This window comes from Monopterus albus, unplaced genomic scaffold (assembly GCF_001952655.1).
Source record: "Monopterus albus unplaced genomic scaffold, M_albus_1.0 scaffold127.1, whole genome shotgun sequence".
NCBI classification, from domain to species: Eukaryota; Metazoa; Chordata; class Actinopteri; order Synbranchiformes; family Synbranchidae; genus Monopterus; species Monopterus albus.
The window spans coordinates 3,625,862-3,651,760 of record NW_018128007.1 but is presented as its reverse complement, the minus strand read 5'-3'; the positions used below and the strand labels follow the sequence as shown (position 1 = coordinate 3,651,760).

The following is a 25,899-nucleotide window of genomic DNA, read 5'->3' as shown; positions in this document are numbered from 1 at the left end:
TTTATGTCTCCTTCTCTGATTGGCCTTCATCCTGTCCCTGTGCAGGTGATGTCTTGTCTCCTGCAGGAACAGCAGGTGGTGTTATTTTCTGCAGACTGGGCCAGACTCACACTGATGGCAGAGATTTTCTTACTTTTTCTGAAGGTTAGTTCAAAATGTGTCTCCACATCTGTGAAGGGCACAGTGGTGTATCTGGGTATATATTGAAATTAACTCCTGAGACTGAATGCAAATTGTGAAAAAAAGTTATAGCATAATACTGTAAACATTATATTCCTTTAATATGCTAATTAATTTTGAATGAGGCAGTGTCACTTTTATGCAGTAGTCTTCACCCACTGTAAATCTACTCATCTTTGTTCCTCCCTTACTTTTATGCCAGCCTCTGTCATGGCAGCACCCTTATGTTCCTGTTCTGGCCAGAGGCATGCTGGACTTTCTCATGGCTCCGACTGCATTCCTCATGGGCTGCCACCTCAGCCATCTGACAGAGATTGCTGCTGTGGGTACATAACCTTCCAAACTAAAATAGAAATGGAATATGAATCTACTGTTGTTTGTCAAATATTGTTTTGTGTTGATTTTTAGGTCATTTGTTCTTTGGTTTCTAGTTTATGTTAATAATTTTACTATATAGACAAAGGAAAAAAACAGACAAATGAGACAGGTGTTTTTAATTTTGATACTCTTTTGTCCAGGAAACAAATGATCTGATCCTAATCAACATTGATAATGGAAGTGTCTCCACTTCTTCTTCTGATACTGTTGACCTACCAGGCATTCCTCCATCTGCTGCACACTGCTTCTTACAGAGGTACACCCTGTACCAACTACCTACTAAATTGCAGTATATAAAACACAACTAGGTACATATACAGATTAGCTGAAGTGTAAATGCACTGTAGAGCTTTTTGGATGATAAGCTTCTCTCAAACTAGGCACAAGATTAGGAGACATAGCCACTACTGGTTTGTACAATCTGAGTACATTTTGCAGGTGTCAGTCGCTGCAGATACATTTTGACTTGGATCATTGGCACCATGCGAGCTGCACTGACATCAATGAGCAGCGGACACAGAGGAGAATGTGGCAACACAACCTCAACCACAGCATCCAGAGGATTGCACTGGAGCTTGTCTTCAACATATTCAGGTTCTGTGTGTTGTAACCAGCAGTGATGGGATGAGATCTAATCAAATAGTTTTTGTTAATATACACATGTATTTAACAGGGATGTTAGCAGTCATTTGAACTATGAACATCGAGTGTTTAATGGTAAAGAGTTCCTGAAAACCAGAGAGCCAGCCGAACAACTGTTTTACAAGAAGGTACAGTAAATATTAACCTTATTTGGAGATGTTTTTGCTCACTTGGGTTTCATTATTCATCATCAGATTGTCCTCTTTGTTCATGGAGCCCCGCACTACAGCAGACTAGAAAATATTTCCAGTAAACACAAACAGTCCCAGCTCTTTCCAGACCTTTCAATGTACTTATAAATGTAAAAAAACACCTGTCACTCACTTTCCTACATATTACATTCATGTGAAATTGTTCCATAGCAACAATTTATGCTCAGTGGCAGTTTTAAATGCTGGTTGGTGTGTTGGCAGACATTAAGTGCAGCTCTGAGTGCTTACTAATTATTATGACTGTGTTGTAGGTGTTGGAGACGCACATCTTCCATTCCTTCCTCAAGGATCGTCTGAACAGGAAAATGGACAATTATGCTCGCATGGAACACAGCAGTCGTTCTGAGATGAAGAAGTAAGATGTTAAATCTATGTAATGATGTCAAGCTGTGGCAAACTAGTGAACCCCCCCCCACTAATCCTCTCTTTAATTTGTTTCTTAGATGTTCTTTACTTTTTGTGCTGTTAAAATACTATATAAATGTACTATTTCTCTCATGCATTCTCTAGGATGAAGGTTAAAGTCCTACCCAGATCCACCATGAAGGATATTCAAGCCTGGAGAAAGAGCGACATCCCTGAGACAAGGCCGAATAAAAGAATGGGGATGAGCCTTCCTAACTTGAGAGACCACCGAACTATCACTGTCCAACAAAGCTCACCGCTGAGTAGCACCGTCACATCTGAACCTTGTGAGACTGGAGAAAAAGATTTTTATGTTGTATACATGGAGACACAAGCCTTCATATTTGAGGATGTGATGAAACCTCCCTTCTTCTTCTTGTCCTCTCCTTCCCCCATTTTCCACTCTGTTCTCTAACAGTGAGAAGTCCTCCTAAGCCCGTACACATGTTTAGACTCCCAGACTTCCCAGTGTCTTTGTCCTTCCACTCTGTCCAAAGCTACTACAGTGAGCTCACCCAGCACCTTGGCAAGGCTATCTTCTCTGCCCAAAATGAGAACTCTGCTCTGTTGGCCAGGTATTCCACGGTCACAGTTTTGTTCACTTTCCTTTGTTTCCCCAATTCCTTCCTCTTCACGTTGATCTTCTTTATCCACTCAATAAATACTTAGCTAGTGCTGTTGCTGACTCTATGGACTTGAAACTTGAATAAGATATTTTCTCTGAAGATTTTACTACTTGCGTGGTTTCATCAACACACTGTGTTCACGGCGGCTGGATGCTCTGAGTGATTTCCAGAACCTCTACAAAACAGACACCGCCATCTTCCCTACTCAGCTGGTCACGTGGCTTGTGGATTCATTGCGCCAAGACGAGATACAGCAGGCCGACATGCGACCTGAACTAAAGAGACTCGTCCTCAAGGTCAGTCAGACGACATTTATCATTGCCATCTTGCAGAAGTGGTGGTTGGAGGGAAAGCTCAGTTTTGATATGCAGTGTGCATGTGACTCAGCATCTTAATTATTCATGATTGCCCTCATGTTGTCTTGTCTGTTAGGTAAAGACAGAGACTGAGAAGCCATCGGTGCAGATTGACAACCATGTGAAGAAGTTTGAGCTTCCCAAAGAGTCTTTGTGCCAGGACAAGTTTGTGCGTTGCGTCCAGGAGTGTGGGATCGTTAAGGATGTGGCGACCATACACTGTTTGTTTGATGCGCTCACTGATGGTAAAATAGAACTTTTTATTATTGATATTTTATGTTTCATGTTTCCCTCATGGTTATTTTGTAACACATGAGGAATACCAGAGACTGAATATAGAACCAGCTTAATCATGTGGAGGTTTATGTTTTTGTTAGTTTTTGCCACAGTATGTAATTGTAATTGTGTACGGTATGTGTTTGTGCGCGTGCCTGCACCTGACTGCATGCATGCTACACGTACCTCTCTCTCTGTGGCTAAGGCCGGCTGACGGTGGTGGACCCTGAACTCTTCAAAGACTTCTACACCTTGTGGAAGGACACAGAGGCTGAAGCCCACGATGTCAACTTCAACCTGCCTTCAGAGGTCATAGACCACCTTGACAATAACGAGTGTGTCTTCAAGTTGTCATCCTGTGTTAAGACTTCCCATGGTGTTGGTAAAATTGCCATGACACAGAAACGTTTGTTCTTGCTTACTGAGGGACGACTGGGCTACCTGGAAATCACAAAGTTCAGAGACATACAGGTCGTCTTTTTCTTTCCTTTTATCCCTTTTGTTGGCTAAAATATTTTCTCTAAATCCTGTTAGCTAAGCCTGAACTCCCCCCCCATCTCTGTGCAGGCCGTGAAGATCGCCACAGCTCCGTTTCTTCTTGTTCGTATACCTTCCCTTTGTATCCAGACCTCCAGCAGGCCTGAGGTGTTTGAGGCCAACCTGAAGGCAGAGACTGAACTGTGGAACCTTGTGGTCAAAGAAATGTGGGCTGGACGCAAGATGGCCGATCAACACAAGGTACAACAAAGTCTGCTGTGCACTGGGTTCGACATCATATTGAGCATGACAAACTACAATATTGTCCAGGAGAGGTTGCAGTGTAGTAATGTAATACACAGAGTGGGATGACCTCTTAGCCTTTTCTTTTAAAAACACAAGATCCATCAAGACAGTGGTGTTTCCATTAGTCCACTGTGCAGATTCACAGGTCACGTTTGAACGATGGTGAGCTATGACCTGTGACTGGTATAAGTGTGACCTCACCATTACTTTTCTGGTGGTCTTTGCTGCTGCTGACTGGTAAACAAATGATGCATGCTGGCCTACTCTGTAATGTAAAATGGCCACTGATGATATTCTTACTTTTTTGTCTATATGTCATTGAACATCAGGTTTACTTACATCTCTGTAGGACCCTCAGTACATGACTCAGGCTCTGACCAACGTCCTGTTAATGAATGCTGTCATGGGCTGCCTGCAGACCCAGAGGTCCATCCATGCTGCCTCAAAGCTGGCCTACTTTGACAAGATCAGACATGAAGGTCTGGGCTCACTCTTGTGCTGCTTCTTCTGGTTCTTGTTCTTTTTTTTCTGTTCACATAAAATATTTGGTTAAATTAAAGTTTATAATTGTGCTTATAGACATTCTGATTTAAAGTCTGAGTTATGCTTTAGAGAACTGCAACTAATCTAATTAATGATTCACTAACTTTTTATTATGGATACGAATCTGTCTATTGATTACTGAATTAATCACTGGAATAGGAGAATGCTTGGCATTTTTGCTTGATAAATAACTTGCATAATTGATTTTAACAGTAGTTACTTGTTAATTTTCTGTCAACAGGCTTATTGATTTATGAACTGATTGTTTTAGTTCTTATTTTTTTTGTTTCTTTCACTCTCTCTCATGTCTCTTTTTACTGTTTTCACCGTTTTCCATTCACTCTTGCTCATATTCATTAATTCATTGTGCGTGTTTATGGGCAGTGCCCATGATGATGTCCGGAACTACCTCCGAAACTCTAAAACACAAGATCAACCCATCACTTGACCTGACTGAACCTCAAACTGTACATGTGTTACTATACACACCAGGTACGATGTAGACCAACATGATTTTTTAAAATCTTTTAGTACTTTGACACTATCATGTATTTTAGCATGGAAATATTCAAATATATGAGTATCGAACCATTTGCCTGGACAGCGATAATCCATTTAGATGTTTAAAGGTAATCAGTGTTCACAAACTGAATTGCTGTTTGAGGATTTCACATTTGCTGTAAGCTTTATTCTCTGTGTTTAATTCACTGTATAACTGTAGGGCTGGTGTTCACTGGTTGTTACAGTCACAAGACAGAGACTGTCAGCTAGTCAGGGTTAGTAAGTTGTCTTCATGAGCACTCAGGTCTGGCATTATTTTGCATATTGGTATCAATACTCTGAAACTCTCAAACTTCTTGTCGCTCAGGTTGAAATTGATAGGTTTACATGTAAAATTCTCAAGGTCAACTGATTGATATCCTTTCTATGTATATTAAGTATTGCCATTGCCACTGAAGATGATTGTGAATACCGGGCCAGTGTCTGTGCCCTGCTGAGCAGTATTTACTTTTTTTTTTTTTTTTTTTTTTCACGGTTCAGCTGTGCACTGCTCTCTCCCCCTTTGTCCCTTTCTCTGGCTCTCTCCAGGTCATCTGACATCCAGTGATTCAGAGGGTGACATGAACCCGAAGCTGTGGGTGGCTCTCAGCGGGGGCAAAGTGGTTGTGTTTGATGCAACTACCTGGTCCATGGTGCAAAACAGCATCCAGGTTGGAGAGTCGAAACTGGTGAGAGCAGTTAGAAGTAACAGTTATTTAAAGGGAAACTCTGCCAGTTTTACACATCAATGTTTGCTTATAGGTCTCAGAGGGTACTGCTGCATACTGTATGTGAAGAGTTCTATAAAGCTGTATATAGCTACAGAATTACATTTTGATAAATTCACTTATGGCTAAAAACAACACATTTGGAAATGGGAAAGAATATCTGTGAGTGTGGTGCTGCAAAGCAGAGAGCTTACCAGACCTCTGCCCCTGTGCTGTTCATCTCTCTGAAGCTACATTAGCCGCTACTAGCATAACAAACCCCTTCTCTGATGGAACTGTCAGCAGTCAGGGCCCAGAATTTCATGCTTAAGAAGAATGCATGGAATAAAGGAGATGGTATCTGGGGTTCTGCTGCATTGATTTTTAATGCAAAAAATGCACCAATTCTGACTTAGGAGAGTGCAGTGGTAAATTAGTAGAGTACTTCTTTAAACCATGTATTTTCAAATGTATGCAGTACCGTATGCCAGCCTGGTGCTGCTACATGCAGAATTTACACAATTAGCTGGGTTTTAACATTATTTGAACAAAAAGAGACCGCTCTTTCAGCTCCTTGGCTTAGATCCATCACACTTTTGTTAATACTGTCACTAAAGGCTGCAAAGTTGACATGCACATGTTAAAATTCTACACTTTAATACACAATGTATGTATGTACGGTATATACATAATGATATTGTTTTTGAGTCTGTTAGTTTGGATGTGAGAATGAGATCCCATGTAACATCTTCTTCCATGCAGAACTGCATGCTGGGATTGGTCCAGGAGCAGGTGTGGATTGGCTCTCAGGACTCTGTAATCTACATCATTGACAATCACAGCATGTCCTGCAACAAACAGCTAACTGAGCACAGACATGAAGTGACTGGACTCACAGTGGACACCTGGTAGAGACATGATTATGGCCGTTACCAGTTATTGAACATCACACATGAAAAGTCCTAGAAATTTCTTTCTACTTAGAAGCATCTTTATCAGGGTTTTCTCTCTTTTCCTTTCCCAGTCAACAGACGTACTCCTGCAGCTGTGATGGGATGATACTACAGTGGGACTCAGCCAGTCTCAAAGTGAAGCGACAGCTTAGCCTCAGCTGTGACCGTCTGTCGTCTATACAGATGTATGATGGCACACTGTGGTGCTGTAAGTACACAGTCTTTTTTGCATTCAAATCTTAACCTGTTTTCTAGTGCATTAAGTTTGTATGTAAAATTAGTGCTCCCTCACTTGGGTAAACATAATACTCCGCTTGTCACAATAACCTGTAACATTAAAAACAATCTTCAATCTCATCTTTTTGCACTTCATTGAACATTTGCTGTTCACCGACTGACAGTGTGGCTTTTTATTCCTTTATAACTGCACTTGTATTATGGTGGTGTGTAAAATGCATGACAGCTATAAGACATTTACCCCTGTGTGAATATGTCTTCATAAAGCTAAACAAAAAAACAGAAGTGTCTGTATGTCCAGGTTGTGGTGACAGCATTGTGGAACTGAATGAGAATGGGACACCACAACGAAGAATGGCACTTCCTGACCACCTGCGGAGCATTCCCAGTAGCTTCAGTACCTTCATTGTCATTCCAGAGGTGACTTGGCAATCCTCATCCAGTTTGAGAATATATTAAGCAAGGTAGCAGCCAAGTTGTTTAGCAAGTCAGACACACAGTCTACGCTTCAGCCAATAAGCCAGGTGTGTCAGTCAGTGAATGAAACAATTTTGTACAGCTCACATAATACTCTCATTATTTTGGCATCTAGACATTTATTACATAGCTGGAACCAGAAGTCACTGCAACCTCTAAAACTGAGGGATTCAAGTACAGTATTTAATGACAACACTCCCCAACACCTACTGTGTATATACAGTATACTGTACACATACTTTTTTTTTCTTTTTACCACTAAAGATTTTGGTTTTCATAAAATCTTGCTGGCTACAGATAAAATGCTTATTGTCTCAGTTTTTATATAAGTCACTTGACAGTTTTTGTGTATGTTTTGTACAGCGAGGTCAAGTGTGGACAGGCTGTGCAGACTCGGGGGAGCTGTGTCTCTGGCAGACTGACAACCACAGGCATCCGTACAAGAGAATCCCCCTGCAAGGCAGTTCAGGAGTCACCTGTATGATTCGAGTCAAGGACCAGGTGAGCAATGATACATATCGGGTCACAAAATTATCTTGTTTTAACATTTTCGGATGTCAACGTGAGTTGTGGAAAATAATAGTTAACTGCTGTTTTTCACAAGTTTGATATTTTATATATAAAAGACAATCGATAAAATCAGCAGATTTGCTGCTATTATTATAAATAGTAGCTGGATAATAGCTGGAAAAGGCTATATATAAATTAAGAAGTGTTTTTCTGTTTTGTATGACCTTCATCACTTACATATTGCTGCCTTTCCTTAATGCCCTGTCGTCTTCTCAGGTCTGGGTGGGCTGCCGTGGATGGAGCAGTGTCGGAGGTCAGTGGCACGGTCAGCTGAGAAGTCGGGTATTAGTGGTGGACCCAGAGAGTCTCACAGTGGCAAAGGAGCTGCAGGCACATTCAGACAGCATTCAGACACTCTGCTCTGCTGAGGATCGCTATGTCCTGAGTGGTGCTGCACGGCGTGATGGCAAAATCGCCATCTGGAAAGTCGAGTAGAGACCAGAGGTGAAGAAAGCACTTAAATGGAAAGAGGTAGGCATGGGTGGAGCATGTTGAGAGATGAAGGAAAAAAGGCATCTGTGAGGTCATACACAAGAAATGACAAATGACTGAAGCTTATTCCATCTGACATTGTGCAAGGGGTTGTGTACACTGGCCGGCAGGTCATTTACAGGGCTGACACAGAAGCAGACACGTTCACACCTATGAGCAATTTAGAGTCACCAAGAAACCTAATCTGCATGTCTTTGGTCTGTGGGAGTAGATTTGACTATCTTTTGTGACATGTTGCTATTTCCTGCTTTACAACCTTTATGTAGCTGTCACTGCAAGATCAAGATCAAAGATTTTTATTGTCAATTCACCATATGTGCAGGACATACAGAAAATTGATATACCATTTCTCTCTCACCTAGTATTGAATGCCATACCATTTAGGAAACTAAAATAGAATAAAAATCGAATAAAATAGAATAAGGAAACTAAATTAAGGTCATTAGGATAAAACTAAATTGTAACTAATCAGTGACAGTAGTGCAAATAATAACCAGAAGATTGTCAGGTGGTCAGCATCACCAGGGGCGTTGGTGATGAGATGCATAATAGCTTATGAAAAAGTCTGGTGGAGTTGGCCTGAAGACTCCGATACCTTCTCCCTGAAGGCAGGAGTCTAAAGTGGGAGTGTGAGGGGTGGGAGGTGTCATCAGAAATGCTGATGGCTCTGCAGGTGAGGCGGGTGTTGAAGATGTCTATAAGGGAAGGCAGAGGGGCGCCGATGATCTTAGTGGCTGTTTTCACTATGCATTACAGGGTCCTTTTGCAGGAGGCAGTACAGGCTCTGTACCACACCGTGATGACCCTCTCAGTGGTGCCCTGGTAGAAGGAGCACATGATGGAGCGTGGGGCACTGACTGTCCTCAGTTTGCGGAGAAAGTAGAGGCATGTTTGAGCTTTCTTGGCCAGTGTTGTGCTCTCTGAGGTCCAGAAGAGGTTCTCAGAGATGTACACCCCCAGGAATTTGGTACCACTCATTCTCTCCACTACAGCACCATCGATGGTCAGTGGTGGATGCTTTAGAGATTTTCTCCTGAAGTCCACAATGATATCTCTAGTCTTCCCCACATTGAGGGAGAGGTTGTTGTCCTTACACCACTGGACCAGTTGGCACACCTCACTCCGGTAGTTGGCCTCACTGTTGTTGGTAATGAGGCCAACTACAGTCGTGTCATCTTCAAACTTGACAATGTGGTTGGTGCTGTAGGTTGGCATACAGTCGTGGGTCAGCAGTATGAAGAGCAATGAGTGCTCAGCGTGATGGTCTTGGAGATGTTGCTGCTGACCTGAACATTTTGTGGCCTCCCTGTTAGAAAGTCCAGCACCCAGTTGCAGGGAGAGGTTTTGATTCCCAAGTGTCCAAGTTTTTGTGTAAGCTGCTAGGGAATGATTGTGTTGAATGCTGAACTGAAGTCTAGGAACAGCATTCGCATGCAAGACTTTTTTGAATCTAGGTGGGTGAGGGCTGGATGGAGAACAGCAGTAATGGCATCCTCTGTGGACCTGGTTGACCTGTATGCAAACTGAAATGGGTCGTGAGAGGGAGGAAGTATGGACCTGACATTCTGCATGACCAGCCACTCGAAGCACTTCATAATAATTGAAGTTTTTTTGGATATAGTATGTGGGGTCCCACAGGGGTCAGTTTTGGGCCCCAAACTTTTCATATTGTATATAAACGATATATGTTATGTCTCTGAATTATTGAACTTTGTATTATTTGCTGATGGTACTACTGTATGGGCCTCTGGGGAAGACCTACAGCAACTTTTGGGTCTGATTACTCTGGAATTGGATAAGGTGAAGAAATGGTGTGACAGGAATAAGTTATCATTAAATTTGAAAAAAACTAAGTTCATGTTGTTTGGATATGGAAGATCAAATCATCAGATTCAAGTAAGGGTGGGGGATGCCAATATAGGAAGAGTTTATGAAACAAAATTTTTAGGTATAAACATTGAAGATAAAATCTGTTGGAAACCTCACATTAAATATATACATAATAAATTGGCTAAAAGTATATCTATATTGGCTAGAGTTAAAAATATCGTGGATTGGAAGTCACTCCATATTCTTTACTGTTCCATGTTTGTACCTTATTTGGACTATTGTGTTGAGTGTTGGGGTAATACATATAAAAGTGCATTATGGCCATTATTTATATTGCAAAAACGGGCCATTAGAATTGTTTATGGACTTGGTTACAGGGATCATACGAATTCATCATTTGCACTATCAGGTTTGTTTTAAATGTTTTGATTTAGTAGAATATAAATCTGCTGTATTTATGTATAAAGTTAGATATAATTTGGTGCCAAGTGGTATTCGGGGTTTGTTTGTTGATCAAGAGGGTGGTTATGGATTGAGGGGCCACCTAAATTTAAAAACTCAGGTTATACGTACAACTAGGAAAAGTTTTTGTATATCTGTGTGTGGGGTAAAATTATGGAATAGATTGGGTGATGATTTAAAAAAATGTATAAGTGTAAAACAATTTAAGAACAAATACAAAAAGGTCTGCATAGCTAGGTATTGGATACAGGAAGTGTAATGATATTATCATATTATTGGTATATTTATGGGTGGGATATGAATAATTTATTGTATATAATTTGGTTATTAATTGTGTAATTGTGATTTCTGGCTGGAAGGAATGCAGTGATTCGGGGCCGCGGGAATTTAACCAGTGTAGCTGTTTAGCTTAACACTTGAGTTGGGTTAATCATAGTTTGGATTATCAGGGGTAGAACTAGATAAGTATCACTTCTTTCTACTTCTTTGCAAGCATGTAATGATCATTTATCATCATGAGACATTTTTTTTTTCCTTTTTTCTTTTTTGGGTTTTCTTTGGTTGTTTTGAGGTATATATTGATTATGATTTCTTTTCCCTTATCTGTTTTATTATATGCTTGGAATTAATAAAAAAAAAAAAAAAAAAAAAAAAAAAAAGTCTGCCTTGTGTGGGTTAATCCTGGAGAGGGTCTTCTTCACGCTGACTGTGGACAGACACACAACCTGCTCTCCTGGGGGAGGGGTTGGTCTTCTGTGCTGGTGTGTTCTGTGTTTCAAAGTGGCCAAAGAAGACACTGAGGCTGTTCAGCAGAGAGATGTCACAATAGAGCCCTGGGTTTGGATGCCTCGCCAGAGACTCTGTGCATCTCTAGTGTTGCTGAAGTGCTGCAGGCACTATAATTAAAAATATATTATACCTTTAAATTTTTTTTAATGCAGCAATGCCCTGCTGTATTTGACTCATTCAGTTTAATTCCAAATGTGCATTTAACTTATCAATTCATCATTGATGCACCAATTCTTCAGAAAAAAAAATCCAAATTGAATGAAACAGCTCTTTACATTTTTTTTTTTCACAGACACGACACATCGATATCAGATTGGTGAGGAAATTCTGAACATTTAGCATTAACCATTAAACCTTTTTCCAGAATGAATCACAAGTGAAACAATGTCTACATTTGTGAATTCCATAATATTCAATTAACAACTTTGTAAGTAAAGATACAACATTCAGAAAAACACACCAAGAATTACAGAATACAAAAAAAAAACTTGCTATTTTTGTTGTTGATTTGAGTTCATCACCAGTCTTAAGATTCTTTATTAGTACAAATACAATGCAGCCATAGTCAGAGTTGGAACATCTGCAGATTATTCAGTGATAACTTTAAGAAATGATCACCACTTTAGTTTGTTAAAAAGATTTAGGCAAACGAATATTAATATAATGTTAGAATTAAAAGAGACAATAAATACATAGATCACAAAGTAATACAGATGAATGCTGGAGAATTGGTTAAGGTCCTCCGGGTTTGGAGCATTCAGTTTGAGTGATTCTTTCATACAGATGGAAAGGCTTCTTTGGTCTCAGTAGTATAATTCCTGATCCCACCAACCTGCGAGATAACAAGCCACAGATTAATGAATACTGCCTGCATGTGTAGCAGAGATACTACTGATGATTGATAGATTTTAAATGGTCAGAAGGAAGGATATAGAATCTCAGCTCACTTCCTGGATGTCTTCTGACTCCTAACTTCCTGATCTCATCGTAGACAAAGATTAAAATACCATATGGAACAGGAACAAACCACCACTGGACCCTAGAGAGAGAAAACATGTCATATTGAACTAACAACTATAGTGTTTTTTGTTTCAAACGGGGGGGAAACAAAGACTGTCTCCCTGTGGGTCTGAAATTTATGTTTTCCTCTGTTGCTTTCCTTTTCCTTTGAGAGACTGGTGTTGGCCCACCTGAAGGACATCGTAGACCCCCTGCAGTTTGCCTACCAGGCACATACTGTAGATCAGTGGATCGTGCAGTCCACATGGCACTGCATTACATTCTGCAACACCTCGACTCCCCAGGGACCTATGCAGGGGTTTTTGTGGACTTCAGCTCAGCGTTCCAACATGATCATCCTCAACCCCACACTCACCCAGCTCACTGTACCTGCCCCCAGCTGTCAGTGGATCACCAGCTTTCTGATAGGCAGGAAGCAGCAGGTGAGGCAGGGGAAAACCACATCCAGCACCTGGACAATCAGCACAGGTGCCCCCCAGGGAAGTATGTGACACAAACTGTTTGAACTCCTCTCCTCTGGATGGCACTACAGGTCACTGTACACTAAAACAACCGGATATAAGGACAGTTTCTTCACCCGGGCCATCACTCTGATGAACACTTAACCCATGACTGTGTAACAGAAAGGCAACCCTCAGGTATATTTACAAGGTATTGCACTATCTTAAAACTTCCATCTAAACTGTCTATATACACATATTTAAGTACTTCCTAATGCACATTCTTTTTCTTGTTTGCACATTTTTCTTGTTCTGTCTTGTCTTATTTACTCGTTGCTTTATGGAAGAACATCGTACATGCATACTGAGAGCCACTGTACCGAAGTCGTATTGCTCATATGTCCAACACATCTGGACAGTAAAGCTGATTCTGATTTCATTCATGACCTACAGACCACTTTTTCCTTCTAATCTGGGAGGCATTGCACAAAACCAAGATAAGGGTTTAAGATGGGATTTTCCAGTTATCCAGGCTGAATTTATCCAGGACTCGGTTGCATGAAAGCAGGTTAAATTAAGTTACTGTGGAGATGTATTCTGTGCAGCTAGCCTGGTCCAACAGCCAGGCTTGATTAATCATGATGCCTTATTTGTTGTGTCAGCAGTTACTCTGATCTGAAACCAGTGCTTTTTTTTTTTTTTTACAGTTAATCTGTGAAGTGCGATAGTCATTGTTACTGACTGAAGAATGCTGTTCATATTGTTGTTAGAAGTTTGAATTATATTATAGCTGCAAAGGTGTCTTCAGTGATGTCAGTATATACTACTGTATGTGTTTTTCTTCCTATACAATGGCCTGCCCTTTGTTTAGATGAGGTCATACACAATAACAGTGGAATTACTGTCACCAAAATCCTTAAAGTTGACATGATAAATCACTTGACTTATACTGGCTATGTTGAAGACTGTGCATGCGATGATGAAAAAAGTTTAATCATCCAGTGTTTAATTTTACTTTGAGCAAATCAGTTACAATACCAAGTTCAAGGAATTGTCTTGTCACACTGATCATTAGCCTACATGGACCTACAGGCCACATAGGCCTACTTTTTCATTAAAAAATGTCTTTCATGAATAAATTCAGTCTCATTCACACTTACATTAATATTACATAGGCTGTATTAAATAGAACACTGAGAAAAATAGCTAATTATTATTATTATTATTATTGTTATCAAAGAGATCAGTCACCCAAAATGAGCCTTTGCTAAAGCTCTACTTGTGGAGTTATGTTAACTGACAAGAAGTTTTAGGTATATAAGAAGGATTATGTTACATGTCACCCAGGTTCCACCATTGGCAGAATGAACCAGATTTACACATTGAGGTTGCGGATTTATGTTAGTAATTCATCTTCATGGTATATTTCCTGAGTAACATATGGTTTTAGCTAGGAACAGTTGTTAAAATGTATATTTTAGGCAACCTAATGCATTCAGTTGGTCCGCTACCATCTGCCACGCTTCTTCTGTGTTACTACAGTGGCCGTGTTTCCATTTTTAAAGATTATGCACTTGATTTCCCCATAAGCGTGCATGACCGGGCATGCTCAGTGGGTCTGAAATATGCCGCACATATCTTCCATGTGTGTGCTTGAAAACCTGATCAGCACTGTGCCACACTCATGCCAGCTGGACGTGGAGTCTGTTCATTTTAATGACACTACTTAACCGGCATGTGCTGGCACAGCCAATTGGAACACAGCTTTCATGTCAGCATCAGTGAAAGTGTGATCGAACTCGTGGTCTGTTAAGAAAAGCCGTGAATGTGCATTCATCAGAATTACTTAGACCTGGCCGCACCTCCTCAACCTGGCTTTACACCTTCGTGAAACACATTAAGCCAGGATGCACACAGTAGACTAGTTCAAGCATCGCTTCGTCTCATCTTGGATTTCTTAATTCTCTTGTGCAGTGACCCCCAGGTCTGCACACCATGTGAATGAGGCTCTTTGTGTGTTTACCTGATGGGCATGAAATTGAAGATATTGGGCATTCCAGGGCAGTAACAAAGCAGATTACCCAGGCAGAGCTGGAATATTATGGCGGAAACAAGGACACGGTTCCTGTACACAAATAGAGATAATCATGCAGCTAGAATCTTGTTAAACTCAACAAGTTAGTCCAGGCTCAGCTGTTTTCATGTAAATGGATTGACAAAAACAAAAAAGGACCAGATGCCCCTGTTTACAAATGAATGCATGAGATACATTTTTAGTTTTAATCACCTGAAACACAATAGCAATTTCCCACAGACATTCTAAGTTTCACCTTCATAAATCACAAAGTTTTAACCATGTAAATATTAATGCACTTTACTATTGAGATACACTGTTGAGTGATTCGTGTTAGGGATGGGTCTTGACTGACCTGAAGAAGCCCTGCTGGAACACAGAGATACGTCGGGTTTTCCTGATTAGCACATCAGCGATCTGACAGATCTCTATACTGACAAAAAACACAGTGTAGCACGTGTACTCCTGATACAACCTCTGACTGTAGGTCTGTAAGCAGAGGAGAGGACACAAAGGTGTTATTAGGTTTGTAGGTTGAATAAAAAAAGAAAATACAGATATTCCCTTGACCTTCAGGAGGCCCAAATGATACACATGTTCATAGTTTGAACAAGCCTGTACTAACCCATTCCTGCCCATAGCTGTCCTGCAAGTCTTGAAGATGAACATTCTCCCACTGAGAACGCAGACCAACACACAAAAGTGGAAACCAGCCCTCCTGGGCCATGGCGGAGAAATAATCTGTAAAGCCTGCAAAAGACTGGATGGCTCCTAAAACAGAGAAATGAGAAAAATGAAGGACAGGTCAGTACTTTATTAAAAAAGGTATGACTCTAGCTCACTGGCTGTGTGACAAAACTTTCAGCTCATATGAAACAGTGGTTCAGCTCTAGAAGAATTCTGAGTGCACTCTGTTGCAAATATTGTCTTATCTGCTTTATTATACAAGGGCTTAACAGAAAGACAAGCGTCTAGCAAAGTCTATTAGCAGGCAATGCATGCATTCATGGACTGGATGCACATTTAAGTTTGTTTTTTGTTTGTCTATTTTGTGTCCATGTGAAGTACTTCACTTCAGTGTAACTGAGGCTAATACAGTAGTAGTATACACTGTGCATGTTTTGTTGATCATCACACACACACACACACACACACACACACACAGAAGAGTCTCACCTATCTGGAAGTATGAGTACACAGCCAGAGCTTCGTTTACCAGACGATCACGTCGAGGGTTCCTGGGCTTCAGGTGCATGATGTCGCTCTCTGCTTTCTCATAAGCCAGAGAGACAGAGGGAAACTAAAAGAGTGGCAGGAATAAACAAACATCAGTTTATAACAAGATACTGGAGTGAGCAACATAATTTAATTATTTAATTTACTATTAATTCCGCCAAATCACCTGCTGTAAAGGATAAGGCTGGTGTGTGGTAATTGAAATGGAAAATGTATGTCACAGTGAAATGCAAGCAAATATTACACAGTTATCACCTATTATGATAATAAATTGCATCTGTAATGACCAAAAATTAGTTATTTCTTTTCTATTACTCACAATATCAGTGGCCAGTTCAATAAAAAGAATAGTAATGCAACCCAGAGGAAGAGGAACGCTGACGGTGATGTAGATGAGATATGGAGTCAGCTCAGGAATGTTTTTGGTTAGCGTATAGGCAATAGACTTCTTCAGGTTGTCAAAGATAAGTCGACCTACACACACACACACACACACAAATTCATAGAGTGATCAGTGTACAAATCAACTACTGTACTTCCAGAGCTGGTAAAAAGTGGATTCACACAGCTTTACCCTGCTCCACTCCTGTGACAATGGAAGCAAAGTTGTCGTCCAACAGGATCATATCTGCAGCATTCTTGGCAGCATCTGAACCAGCGATCCCCATGGCGACACCAATGTCAGCCTTCTTAAGAGCTGGGGAGTCGTTCACACCATCACCTGTTACAGCGACAATAGAACCCTGGGTGGGATGAAAGATGAAAGCTCTCAAGTCTGAAAATGTAGTTTGATCATTCACACTGGGTATGTAAATACATGCAGACCAATGCCTTCCCCTGCTGCTGCTCCATTCACAGTCCTCTTAGGGGACCACAGTGAAATAGCATAAGCTTTGCAGTGACTCCCCTTGACTAAAAAAAAAAGTGCATAGAAAACTAGCTTTCTTTTCTTAAAAGATCAAATAAATGTAATTAGTGACTCAAGGATTAAAAGGACATGTAGTAAAGTAAGGTCTGTGTGTGTTTATCCTTATTTACCAGACGCTGACAACTCTCCACAATAATCAGTTTCTGCTGAGGGGATGTTCTTGCAAACACCATCTCAGGATGGCTCCGTAGTGCCTCATCTAACTCGTCACTGCTCATCTCTTTCAGCTGACCACCACTGATCACACAAGCACGGGCATCCCTGCACACAAACAACACAGTGATGGACAGTTACACACAATAAATAGATGACGCATGCATCAAGACAACAGACCAGTGACTCTTGTGAATTTTTATAAGGTAATGGTATTCTATTAGTTCTGCTTTGTGGTCACACAGTGAGACATTGTACTGCAACAAGATAGTCAGTTTCCCTGATATGTCACAGAGATGGGCACTAGACAGCAGTGATGCCAATACCTCTTGTTGACTTGCTCGACAGGTATGCGCTTCCTCTGGGCAATATCTTCCACTGTTTCACTACCTTCAGAGATGATACCAACATTCGCTGCTATTGCTCTAGCTGTAATTGGATGGTCTCCAGTCACCATGACAACCTGAGATTTCAAGATTAAATATAAAAAATTTAAGAAACAGGAAAATAAGGACAAACTCACAAAGTGAAAATGCAGTTGCTTGCAAAATTCTGTATTACAAAAGTGATTGCTCACTTATGTTTTAGAACTCAAAACCAGCCTAACTGAGCTGTATATGTGTATGTAGGGCAATCTGAACACACCCTGATGCCAGCAGTACGGCATTTCATCACTGCATCGGGTACAGTGGCTCTTGGGGGGTCAATCATTGAGATGAGACCAGCAAAGCACAGTCCTGATGTGGTGAAATTCATCTCATCAGCGTCAAATTGATAGCCTCGAGGGTACTCTTTCTCATTCAGATAGATATGACAGAAGCCTGGAAGTGGAGGAGAGAATTGTAAAAAAACAAACAAACAAAAAAACCCCAGCAAATTCATATACCTAAATGAGAGTAATATACAAAAGCTTTTGCTCAAAACGTCAGATTCAAACTGTTAGTTCCCCTTTGCTCTCCGTGCACAGAAAAAAACCTCTTAATGCTTCAAGCTACATAATTAGATCCCATTAATATTATGAGAAGAACTTTCTAACCCAGTACTCTCTCTCCCAGCCCTCCCAGGTCCATGTAAGCTGTCTGGAAAGCTTCTTTCCACTGCTCATCCAGAGGCAGCTCCTGGCCTTTTATCAAAATGGTGGAGCAGCGTTCTAAAATGCGTTCTGGAGCTCCCTTCATCACCAGCAGGTAGCGTAGGTCCAGTGGATCCTCCAGCTCATGGACAGACAGCTGGAGGGAGAGATGTACGTGACAGAAGCTTAATACTGTAAAATAAAAATTCATTATTTAGTGATCTTAGGTAGACCATAAATCGCAGGTTATACTGTAGTAGTGTCAAGGTTGGAAGTTCCAAATTACAGCATAAATATTAGATAAATCTGTCCACTGTTTTTCTGCATTATAGTGTTGTAACTGATCAAAGATTATGTTAATCCCATTTACAACAACGCTTCCTGCCTTTACCTGAAACTTGTTGGTGGAGTTAAAGGGCACTTCTACCACTTTCTTGAAGCGATTGCGGTACTCCACGATGTTCCCTATGGTGAGCTCAGTGAACTTCAGCAGAGCTGTCTCAGATGCATCTCCCACCACAGTCCTCTATGTGAGATGGTAAAAGGTACAATAAGAACAAGTCATATAATAATTTAGAAGAGAAAGGTAAACTGACTTCTTTTAACCAAAATTTTCAGAATGTGGGCAAAACAACTATATACTTATATTGGATTGGAAATTAAAGCAAGAGCAAGCTGTTTAAGATTAAGTCAGATAAGCATGACAACTTGTGGCTATTAACCACAAATGTCTTAAAACAATGAATTTGTACCTTTGGAATAGGAACTCCTTCCTGATCAGGTCTGAATGTGGCTCTGTTGCACAGGGAAGCCACTCTCCCCAGGAAACGCCATGTCTCTGATGACTGGTCAAAACTCTGGCCTGGAAGCCACACAACCCCATCATTACTAAAAGATTACTCAACGTAAAATAGTATGAATCCATCCTTTAAATACACACACTAGTTAAAATAGCAAGGCACAAGTCAGCTTATAAGAGCTTAATTTTAAAACAACAGTGCTGACTGATCTCAAAAGGAATTGCTCTGAACAAACCAAGGCTTTTATCCAGGAATTTACCTGACTGATCTTCAGTGGTGTCAGCAGCGTGGATATGGTTGTCGAACCAAAGGTGAGCCACAGTCATCCTGTTCTGTGTCAGGGTGCCCGTCTTATCAGAACAGATCACTGAAGTGGAGCCTAAACATGCAGTTTAAACATGTATATTTTCTATGTTGGAATAGCTTAACTTCTCAAGTCAGATTTTTACAAGATCTGCTTTTATATGTATTGTGTGTTATTAAACTGCATGAGGTGTGGAAATGTAAATGAGAATACACTATATGCATATGTGACCCAAACACTTTCGCTGGATGGAAAAGGCGATATAGGGGTTAAATCTAAAAATTGCGTAACAGTTCTACACATTGCAACTTTAAATAATAAATAGAACAAAAAAAATCAAATGATCACTCTCAATTAAGCCAAATTATATAACATTGCTGCTTGAACACAACACAGCAGGCATACTAACCCAATGTCTCCACAGCCTCCAGGTTCTTCACAACACAATTCTTCCTGGCAAGTCGTTTAGCAGTCAGAGATAGGCAAACCTGTTGGTGCATTAATCCAAAATAAACATTAAGATACCAAGCTATAAACTATATTACAGAGACATATTATATAGCTACTTACGGTAACCGTAGCAAGTAGCCCCTCTGGCACATAAGCCACCACGATAGCCATGAAAAAGATCATGGCTTCCAGGAAAGCATAGCCAATGAACATGGCAACCACAAAGAAGGTAAACCCAAAAAAGATGGCAAGACCAGCAATGATGTCCACAAAATGTTCAATTTCTATGGCAATGGGTGTCTTCTCGTTGCCGACACCGCTTGCCAAACTGGCAATCCGGCCGATGATGGTACGGTCACCTGTGTTGATGATCACCCCGGTGGCTACACCTGGGGAAGAGAGTTTGTTCTTACGTTCACCAGTGCTTACTGTTATGGTGGCCCTGGATAAGGCAGAATTTACAGTCAAATGCTACAAATAAACAAATGGAGACTTAACTAAATAGTTAAATAAATCAGACTACACCAGGCTACTTACAGTAAATGCATGTACAAGATGTGCTGCTTACTGTACTGTACCTTCTAGACAGGTGGTAGAGAAGAAAGCAATGTTTCTGGTCTCCAGTGGACTCTCGTGAGTACATTCTGGAGTCCTGCTTTGCGGTTCAGACTCCCCTGTCAAGGATGAGTTGTCAACCTGACACACAAAGTAAATCCACAAAAGGTTTTTTTACATGTTCCCATCATATAAACAGGGTACTAAAGGAGGCTCTACATAATGAATTGAACTACATCTGCAATTCTGAAGGTCTGAGCTTGAACTTGCATCATGATATGTTTAACACGGTTGTAACAAGCAGTCTGTCTGTATGTATTGATACAATGTACAGCACACGTGTGGTCTACCTTGCAGGCCTGAGCAGTGATGATGCGAATGTCGGCAGGGACTCTGTCTCCTCCTTTGATCTCCACCAGATCCCCCACCACCAACTGGTTGGCGTTGATCTGGTTTTTCTGGCCATCACGGATCACCGTGGCTTGCTGTTTTTGGAAATTGGGAGCAAAGGTGAAAGAATATTAACACAAGGAAAAACACAGTAGATTGAGGGAAACAAGGAAGTGGAGCGGCCTTATTTTTTTGATTATGCAAAACTTACTTGTGGCACCAAATTCTTGAAGCTGGCAATAATGTTGGTACTTTTGAATTCTTGGTAATAACCAAAGCAACCAGTTACTACAACAACAGCTATTAGGGTGATGGCCAAGTACAGCTGTAATGAGACAGAAGATGTAACAAGAAAAACAATTAGCCAACAATATCTCCTCCCTTTCCTTCTCTCTCTGATCTCTCCTGCATAAAGTAATCCACATAAGCTGTGTATGAAATGGAAATAAAACTCACATTGTCAAAACTCGTGATTTCCCCTTTCCCAAGTTCAATTCCAAAAGCGATGAAACAGATGACAGCTGCGACCCACATCAGACACTGCAGTCCTCCAGCCAGCTGCCTGGCAAACTTCACATATTCTGGAGTCCCTTTAGGAGGCTTCAGTTCATTTGGGCCATCCCTCTCCAAGATCTGACTGGCAAAGGTAGAGGTCAAACCCTGTGGATGAAGAACAGCAAAACAGATGAAAAGAGTGAGTATAGTTGGGGGAAAAAAAAAACTAAACTAAACTGAGCTAGGAAACCGGAAACATGCACGTAGCCAAAACATAAAGGAAATAAATTAACAAAATTAATCTTTCAGGAGAAGACAATTATTAAGCAAATGTCTTGCCTTGTTGATACTGGTGTTGTATCTCATTTCCAGGTCTTCAATTGTAATTTCATGGTCATCCTGCAGGAGGAGACAGAGGACATAACTGATTCAGAACACTATCAAAGGACAGATCAGAGGGATTTAAGGTCATTTATTCAGAGGTTTGGTTGTAACTTGGCAGCTGTAATTGGACAGCAGCTGGAAAAAGTCTGTTTATTTTTTTTTTAAATGTACTGAGGTTACATCTTCTCGCTTCTGTGTAGCCCTGATGCGTCTGTAAATCACAGGTTGGTCTAAACAGTCCATAAATAAATAGATTAATGACTGCACAGGAGTATGTAATGGCTCTCACTACACCTGTAGATTTTTTTTCAAGTAGCTGTCATTACTTACTATATCCATTTCTTTCTTCATGCCCTCCAGCTTCTCCTTCTTCTTCATCTTTTTCTTCTTCTTCTTGTCCATGTCCACATCAACCTCGAACATGTTGTAATCCTCCTGAACAGGCAGAAACGGGAAAATATTTATACGCATATATTTATGCAGCAATCCGTCTGTCTGTCCTGAATACTTGACATTCTTGATGATATGGATACCAAAAGAAAATGTTTTTTTTCTGTCTGTCATCTAATTAGTGATGTGCAGGAATGGATGAACAAGATTGCTCAATTACACAACTATACTAGATGTGAACATGTGACCACTCAAACAGCACATTAAATCCGACTATGTGTACAAATTTGCATAAAAACACATTTGGTTTGTAGTAAATAAGTTAACTATGACACTTCATGTGTCTGAGTATATTATGTCAATGCCGGAGAAAACAAATGCACTGAAATAATAGGATGGGAAAATTTGTAAAACTGACTATTTACTGTAAATGCACAGACACCTTTCCAAAGTGAGCAGTTGGTAACTCAAGTAGGTATTTTTACTATTTACTACTGTTTTAACTAGATAATTAGTAGATGAAATACAGTAGGTTAGTATCTATAAAGGCTACACTGAGGACAGCAATTATTTGGAATTTAACTGCCCGCACTTACTGAGTAATTCACTGACTTTGACTGAACGACCTTTAATGACTGTACATAATTTTTACAATAAAACTATATTATACAATTAAAATGTGCTATATTAACAAAGTCTCATATAAAAGATAATACAAGTAAAAAGGTAACAGGAAGATCTTTTAAGTTGCCTATATTATAGAAGGTTAACGGTTCAGTGACATTTTGTTAAACAGTCACAGCGGATCTTAAAAAATTTCTTCTTTGAAGTCATTCACGACCTCACGTACTGGGAAGCTAAATTAAAGGTAAGAAAAAACACCTTAATGTTAAACCATCTTAACTGTTGAACCTACTTTCATTTTCACAGTAGTGCAACTGTGCAGAACATAACTTTTTAAAAATCTTTATCTGATTAAGTCATTGTTTAGTAAAAAACTTTTCTATATTCTATATAACCAATGATAAACAATGTGCTGGGTCTCCTACCTTTTTAGTCATGGTTGCTGGTGTGATAGGGGACTGCTCTCCTAAATCAATGGAGGTCCAGACCACGCGATCCTTCTTTGCCACTGAAATTTTGGCTGTCAGTTAGGGTCCACGGCCGAACATACACCGTTTCTCACTCACACACACAAACACACACACACACAATGGTCAAAAACGGGACAAATTTTCTGGAACAGCCCTTTATACCAGAAACTCCCCTTTTCATATGCACATGCGTACAAATGCCTGTGGACACACTTATGTTTAAACACGCACTTTTATACGACAGCTTGCGTAAAATGGTACCTCAAGTAGCAACAATGTCACCTCTAGCCAGCCATACTGTACACACAAATGCACCCATATCATAAGTGTTGCTAGTATTTCTCTGGTATCACTTATCTTGCCTGAGTATGTTTTTTTTAATTTCTCCTGATAAATGGATATAGTAAGGAGCAGTGAAGGTTAAAATTGACCAATGTCATTGCTACCAGCCTGCACTACATTGCACTGCAACAGTTTACACCAAATCTTTCAGTGCACAACAGTCTACTATCAGCCACTAAATAATTCTGGAGGTTGAAATAAGTGAAACAGCAGTTTCAATCCAGGGGAAAAAAACTCTCATCTTTACTGCTGCCAAGTATGGGTTGATGGTCAAATGCAGCCATAGAAAAGAAGAGAGAAGAACTCTCACCACCCTTTACATTGCACAGCATGACAGCTGTGCCAGCACTTTAAAGCCAAATAAAGGGAGCCGACATCAGGGAGACCATTGCCTGCAACTGGAATTAATCAGGTGTCAGACCTGCTGCCAGTCCTGGCTCATTAACAGTGCTGTCACTGGTAGCCTCAGACATAGAGGCATGTTAATGGTGTCAGCATCTCCAAAGAGGTTTACTCTAATGACAACACTATGCTTCTGTCTGAAACCACACCCCTGCTGTTTACAGGTTACCCAGCAAACTACCATCGCACTTGATTAATACACTTATACTTCACCTGTCATGTCTGGCTGTGATACCCAGATGTTAAAAAAAGGAACCTCAGATGGTATTTCAGTAAAAAACTGAATTTATTGTGATTTTATAAAGTTGTTTTGATGTTCACATAAGAAGAAACAGTAAACAAGACCATTTGAACCAGGCCCCATAAATTCATGTTTTTGTGTATTTTTTATGCAATAACTGCTGTACATCATAGGATGCAAAACTATGAAAGGCTGTTCTGCATGACTGACAGATGCTGTTTAAAGTAAACAAACATATCTCTGCACTAACTACAAGGAGGCAGTGGGTAAGATGAAATATAAAAAACTGTAAAAAAAGGCATCTGGACAGGAAAGGAACTGAGAAGAAATTAGACTTGCAAAACAGTATATTTTTAGTCTTTTATCTGTTCAAATTTTAATTTACTAATTAACACAACATTAAAGTCTTAATGACTAATTTAGTAACTCTAAAATATCCATTTTTCCACCACCTTCTGCTCTTCTTAATCAGTTACCAATTACTGCCACTGAGTACCTGCATTCACTAATAAACTGTTCATTTATAAACATCACTAATGACCAAATTTTATTAAGATCTGAAAACATGATCAACTTATATTCAGTTTGTCATTGTTTACAGGATTAAAAGGCTTGTCAGTTAATGTGACAAACATTTTCTAATCCTAAATTTTGAATTGTGCTGGCATTTGGGTCACAGAATCTAATGAAATGATAATTCATGACCTGAATGATTGCTTGAGAATATTTTGAAAACAACTGTTCAGTGATATTTAGGGCCAACACTTGCCTGTGCTGTGATAAACCATGCCAGTCATGTGTCAGCAGCCCTGTCTACATTATAACAAGAACCTCAGACATAGGACCATTACACCGGTACATGTTAAAATATAAGGCACACTTCTTCAGATGCAGTTACCAAAAGTGACCTTAAATTGCTACATCATAAAATATGCCTACCAATCTGTAATACAGCTTTTTGTGTCATACCCAATCGCACAGCCTAGTATTAAAAAGATCTCCCTACAACATGGGAACATAAATTCAATTCATTGTCCTGCATAAATGAGTAAAACATGAGCTAAGGTCACCCTGTCTCTTAACATTTCCTGGCCAGAACATGTTGCATGTTGGGTAAATAACAACCAGGTAAGATAAGTTATGTTTAAGAGCGTCATGTACTGTACTACATACTGTAGAGTGACAGTGGCTGTGTAATGAAACTAATGTTATCAGCTCGACCTTATCGGCTCTAATTACACCTTACTAAAGAGACAGGTGAGGAGGGAAAGGATAGAGGGGTTACTGGGGTAACAAAAGAGTGAGAAGAAAAGCTAGGAGTGTACATTATCCAGTGCAAAGTGGATACAGTGTCAATACATTTGTCAGGGCTATGAACAAAACAAAAGAATTGTAAAGAAAAAAGGAAGAGCTTGTTGATTTGCATTATGGGAAATGTAGGAGCCACTATTTCTATATCCTAGCCGATAAAAAGGGATAAAGTGCGACTGCAGACTCCCTTTCTGGATAAGCGGTATAGATAATGGATGGATGGATGGATGGATGGACATTGTGCATAGCCTATTCATCAAATCTTGGCCAAGGTCTTTTAACAATTTAGTCCGGCTATGTGTTATTATATTGGTGTTGAAACGAAATATCACAGGAGGAAAACCAAAGTAGCCTATCTGC

General features: G+C 40.1%; 2 protein-coding genes across 3 annotated transcripts in view; one reads left to right on the top strand and one right to left on the bottom strand.

The window, feature by feature from the left end:
* LOC109967365 (DENN domain-containing protein 3-like) overlaps nt 1-12,668 on the top strand; it is a 17,301-nt gene extending 4,633 nt beyond the window's left edge. Inside the window, exons 9-29 of the mRNA XM_020612872.1 lie at nt 46-144; nt 383-502; nt 699-814; nt 997-1,152; nt 1,232-1,328; nt 1,664-1,767; nt 1,923-2,104; nt 2,236-2,392; nt 2,544-2,739; nt 2,876-3,044; nt 3,281-3,546; nt 3,643-3,813; nt 4,208-4,337; nt 4,786-4,893; nt 5,491-5,630; nt 6,411-6,556; nt 6,673-6,809; nt 7,140-7,258; nt 7,679-7,816; nt 8,102-8,356; nt 12,633-12,668. Coding sequence (XP_020468528.1) covers nt 46-144; nt 383-502; nt 699-814; nt 997-1,152; nt 1,232-1,328; nt 1,664-1,767; nt 1,923-2,104; nt 2,236-2,392; nt 2,544-2,739; nt 2,876-3,044; nt 3,281-3,546; nt 3,643-3,813; nt 4,208-4,337; nt 4,786-4,893; nt 5,491-5,630; nt 6,411-6,556; nt 6,673-6,809; nt 7,140-7,258; nt 7,679-7,816; nt 8,102-8,320 — 2,970 coding nt within the window. The 3' untranslated portion in view covers nt 8,321-8,356; nt 12,633-12,668. The remainder of the gene's footprint in view (nt 1-45; nt 145-382; nt 503-698; nt 815-996; nt 1,153-1,231; nt 1,329-1,663; nt 1,768-1,922; nt 2,105-2,235; nt 2,393-2,543; nt 2,740-2,875; nt 3,045-3,280; nt 3,547-3,642; nt 3,814-4,207; nt 4,338-4,785; nt 4,894-5,490; nt 5,631-6,410; nt 6,557-6,672; nt 6,810-7,139; nt 7,259-7,678; nt 7,817-8,101; nt 8,357-12,632) is intronic.
* LOC109967366 (ATPase H+/K+ transporting subunit alpha) lies at nt 11,359-25,899 on the bottom strand. 2 transcript variants are annotated; one of them, XM_020612874.1, is made up of 24 exons: nt 23,199-25,899; nt 22,090-22,194; nt 21,715-21,774; nt 21,337-21,540; nt 21,092-21,205; nt 20,841-20,975; nt 20,514-20,631; nt 20,056-20,324; nt 19,895-19,973; nt 19,441-19,560; nt 19,134-19,243; nt 18,773-18,907; nt 18,346-18,538; nt 17,955-18,130; nt 17,636-17,772; nt 17,267-17,417; nt 16,803-16,971; nt 16,548-16,702; nt 16,169-16,292; nt 15,618-15,763; nt 15,348-15,481; nt 14,942-15,043; nt 12,406-12,497; nt 11,359-12,290 (listed from the first exon to the last, which is right to left on the bottom strand). In XM_020612874.1, exons 1-24 carry the CDS (start codon nt 23,208-23,210, stop codon nt 12,262-12,264), a joined length of 3,069 nt encoding a protein of 1,022 aa, XP_020468530.1. In that variant the 5' UTR covers nt 23,211-25,899; the 3' UTR covers nt 11,359-12,261. The 2 variants fall into 2 exon arrangements, with proteins under 2 accessions (XP_020468530.1, XP_020468529.1); XM_020612873.1 differs by having other exon boundaries at nt 11,359-12,497.

Excerpts from the sequence above, each read along its gene's own strand:
- LOC109967366 (XM_020612873.1), bottom strand. Across the intron at positions 19,561-19,894 it reads GGAGGCTGTGGAGACATTGG|GCTCCACTTCAGTGATCTGT; the intron begins GTTAGTATGCCT and ends CTGCATGTTTAG. Across the intron at positions 15,482-15,617 it reads ACAGCTATGGGCAGGAATGG|ACCTACAGTCAGAGGTTGTA; the intron begins GTTAGTACAGGC and ends CTCTGCTTACAG.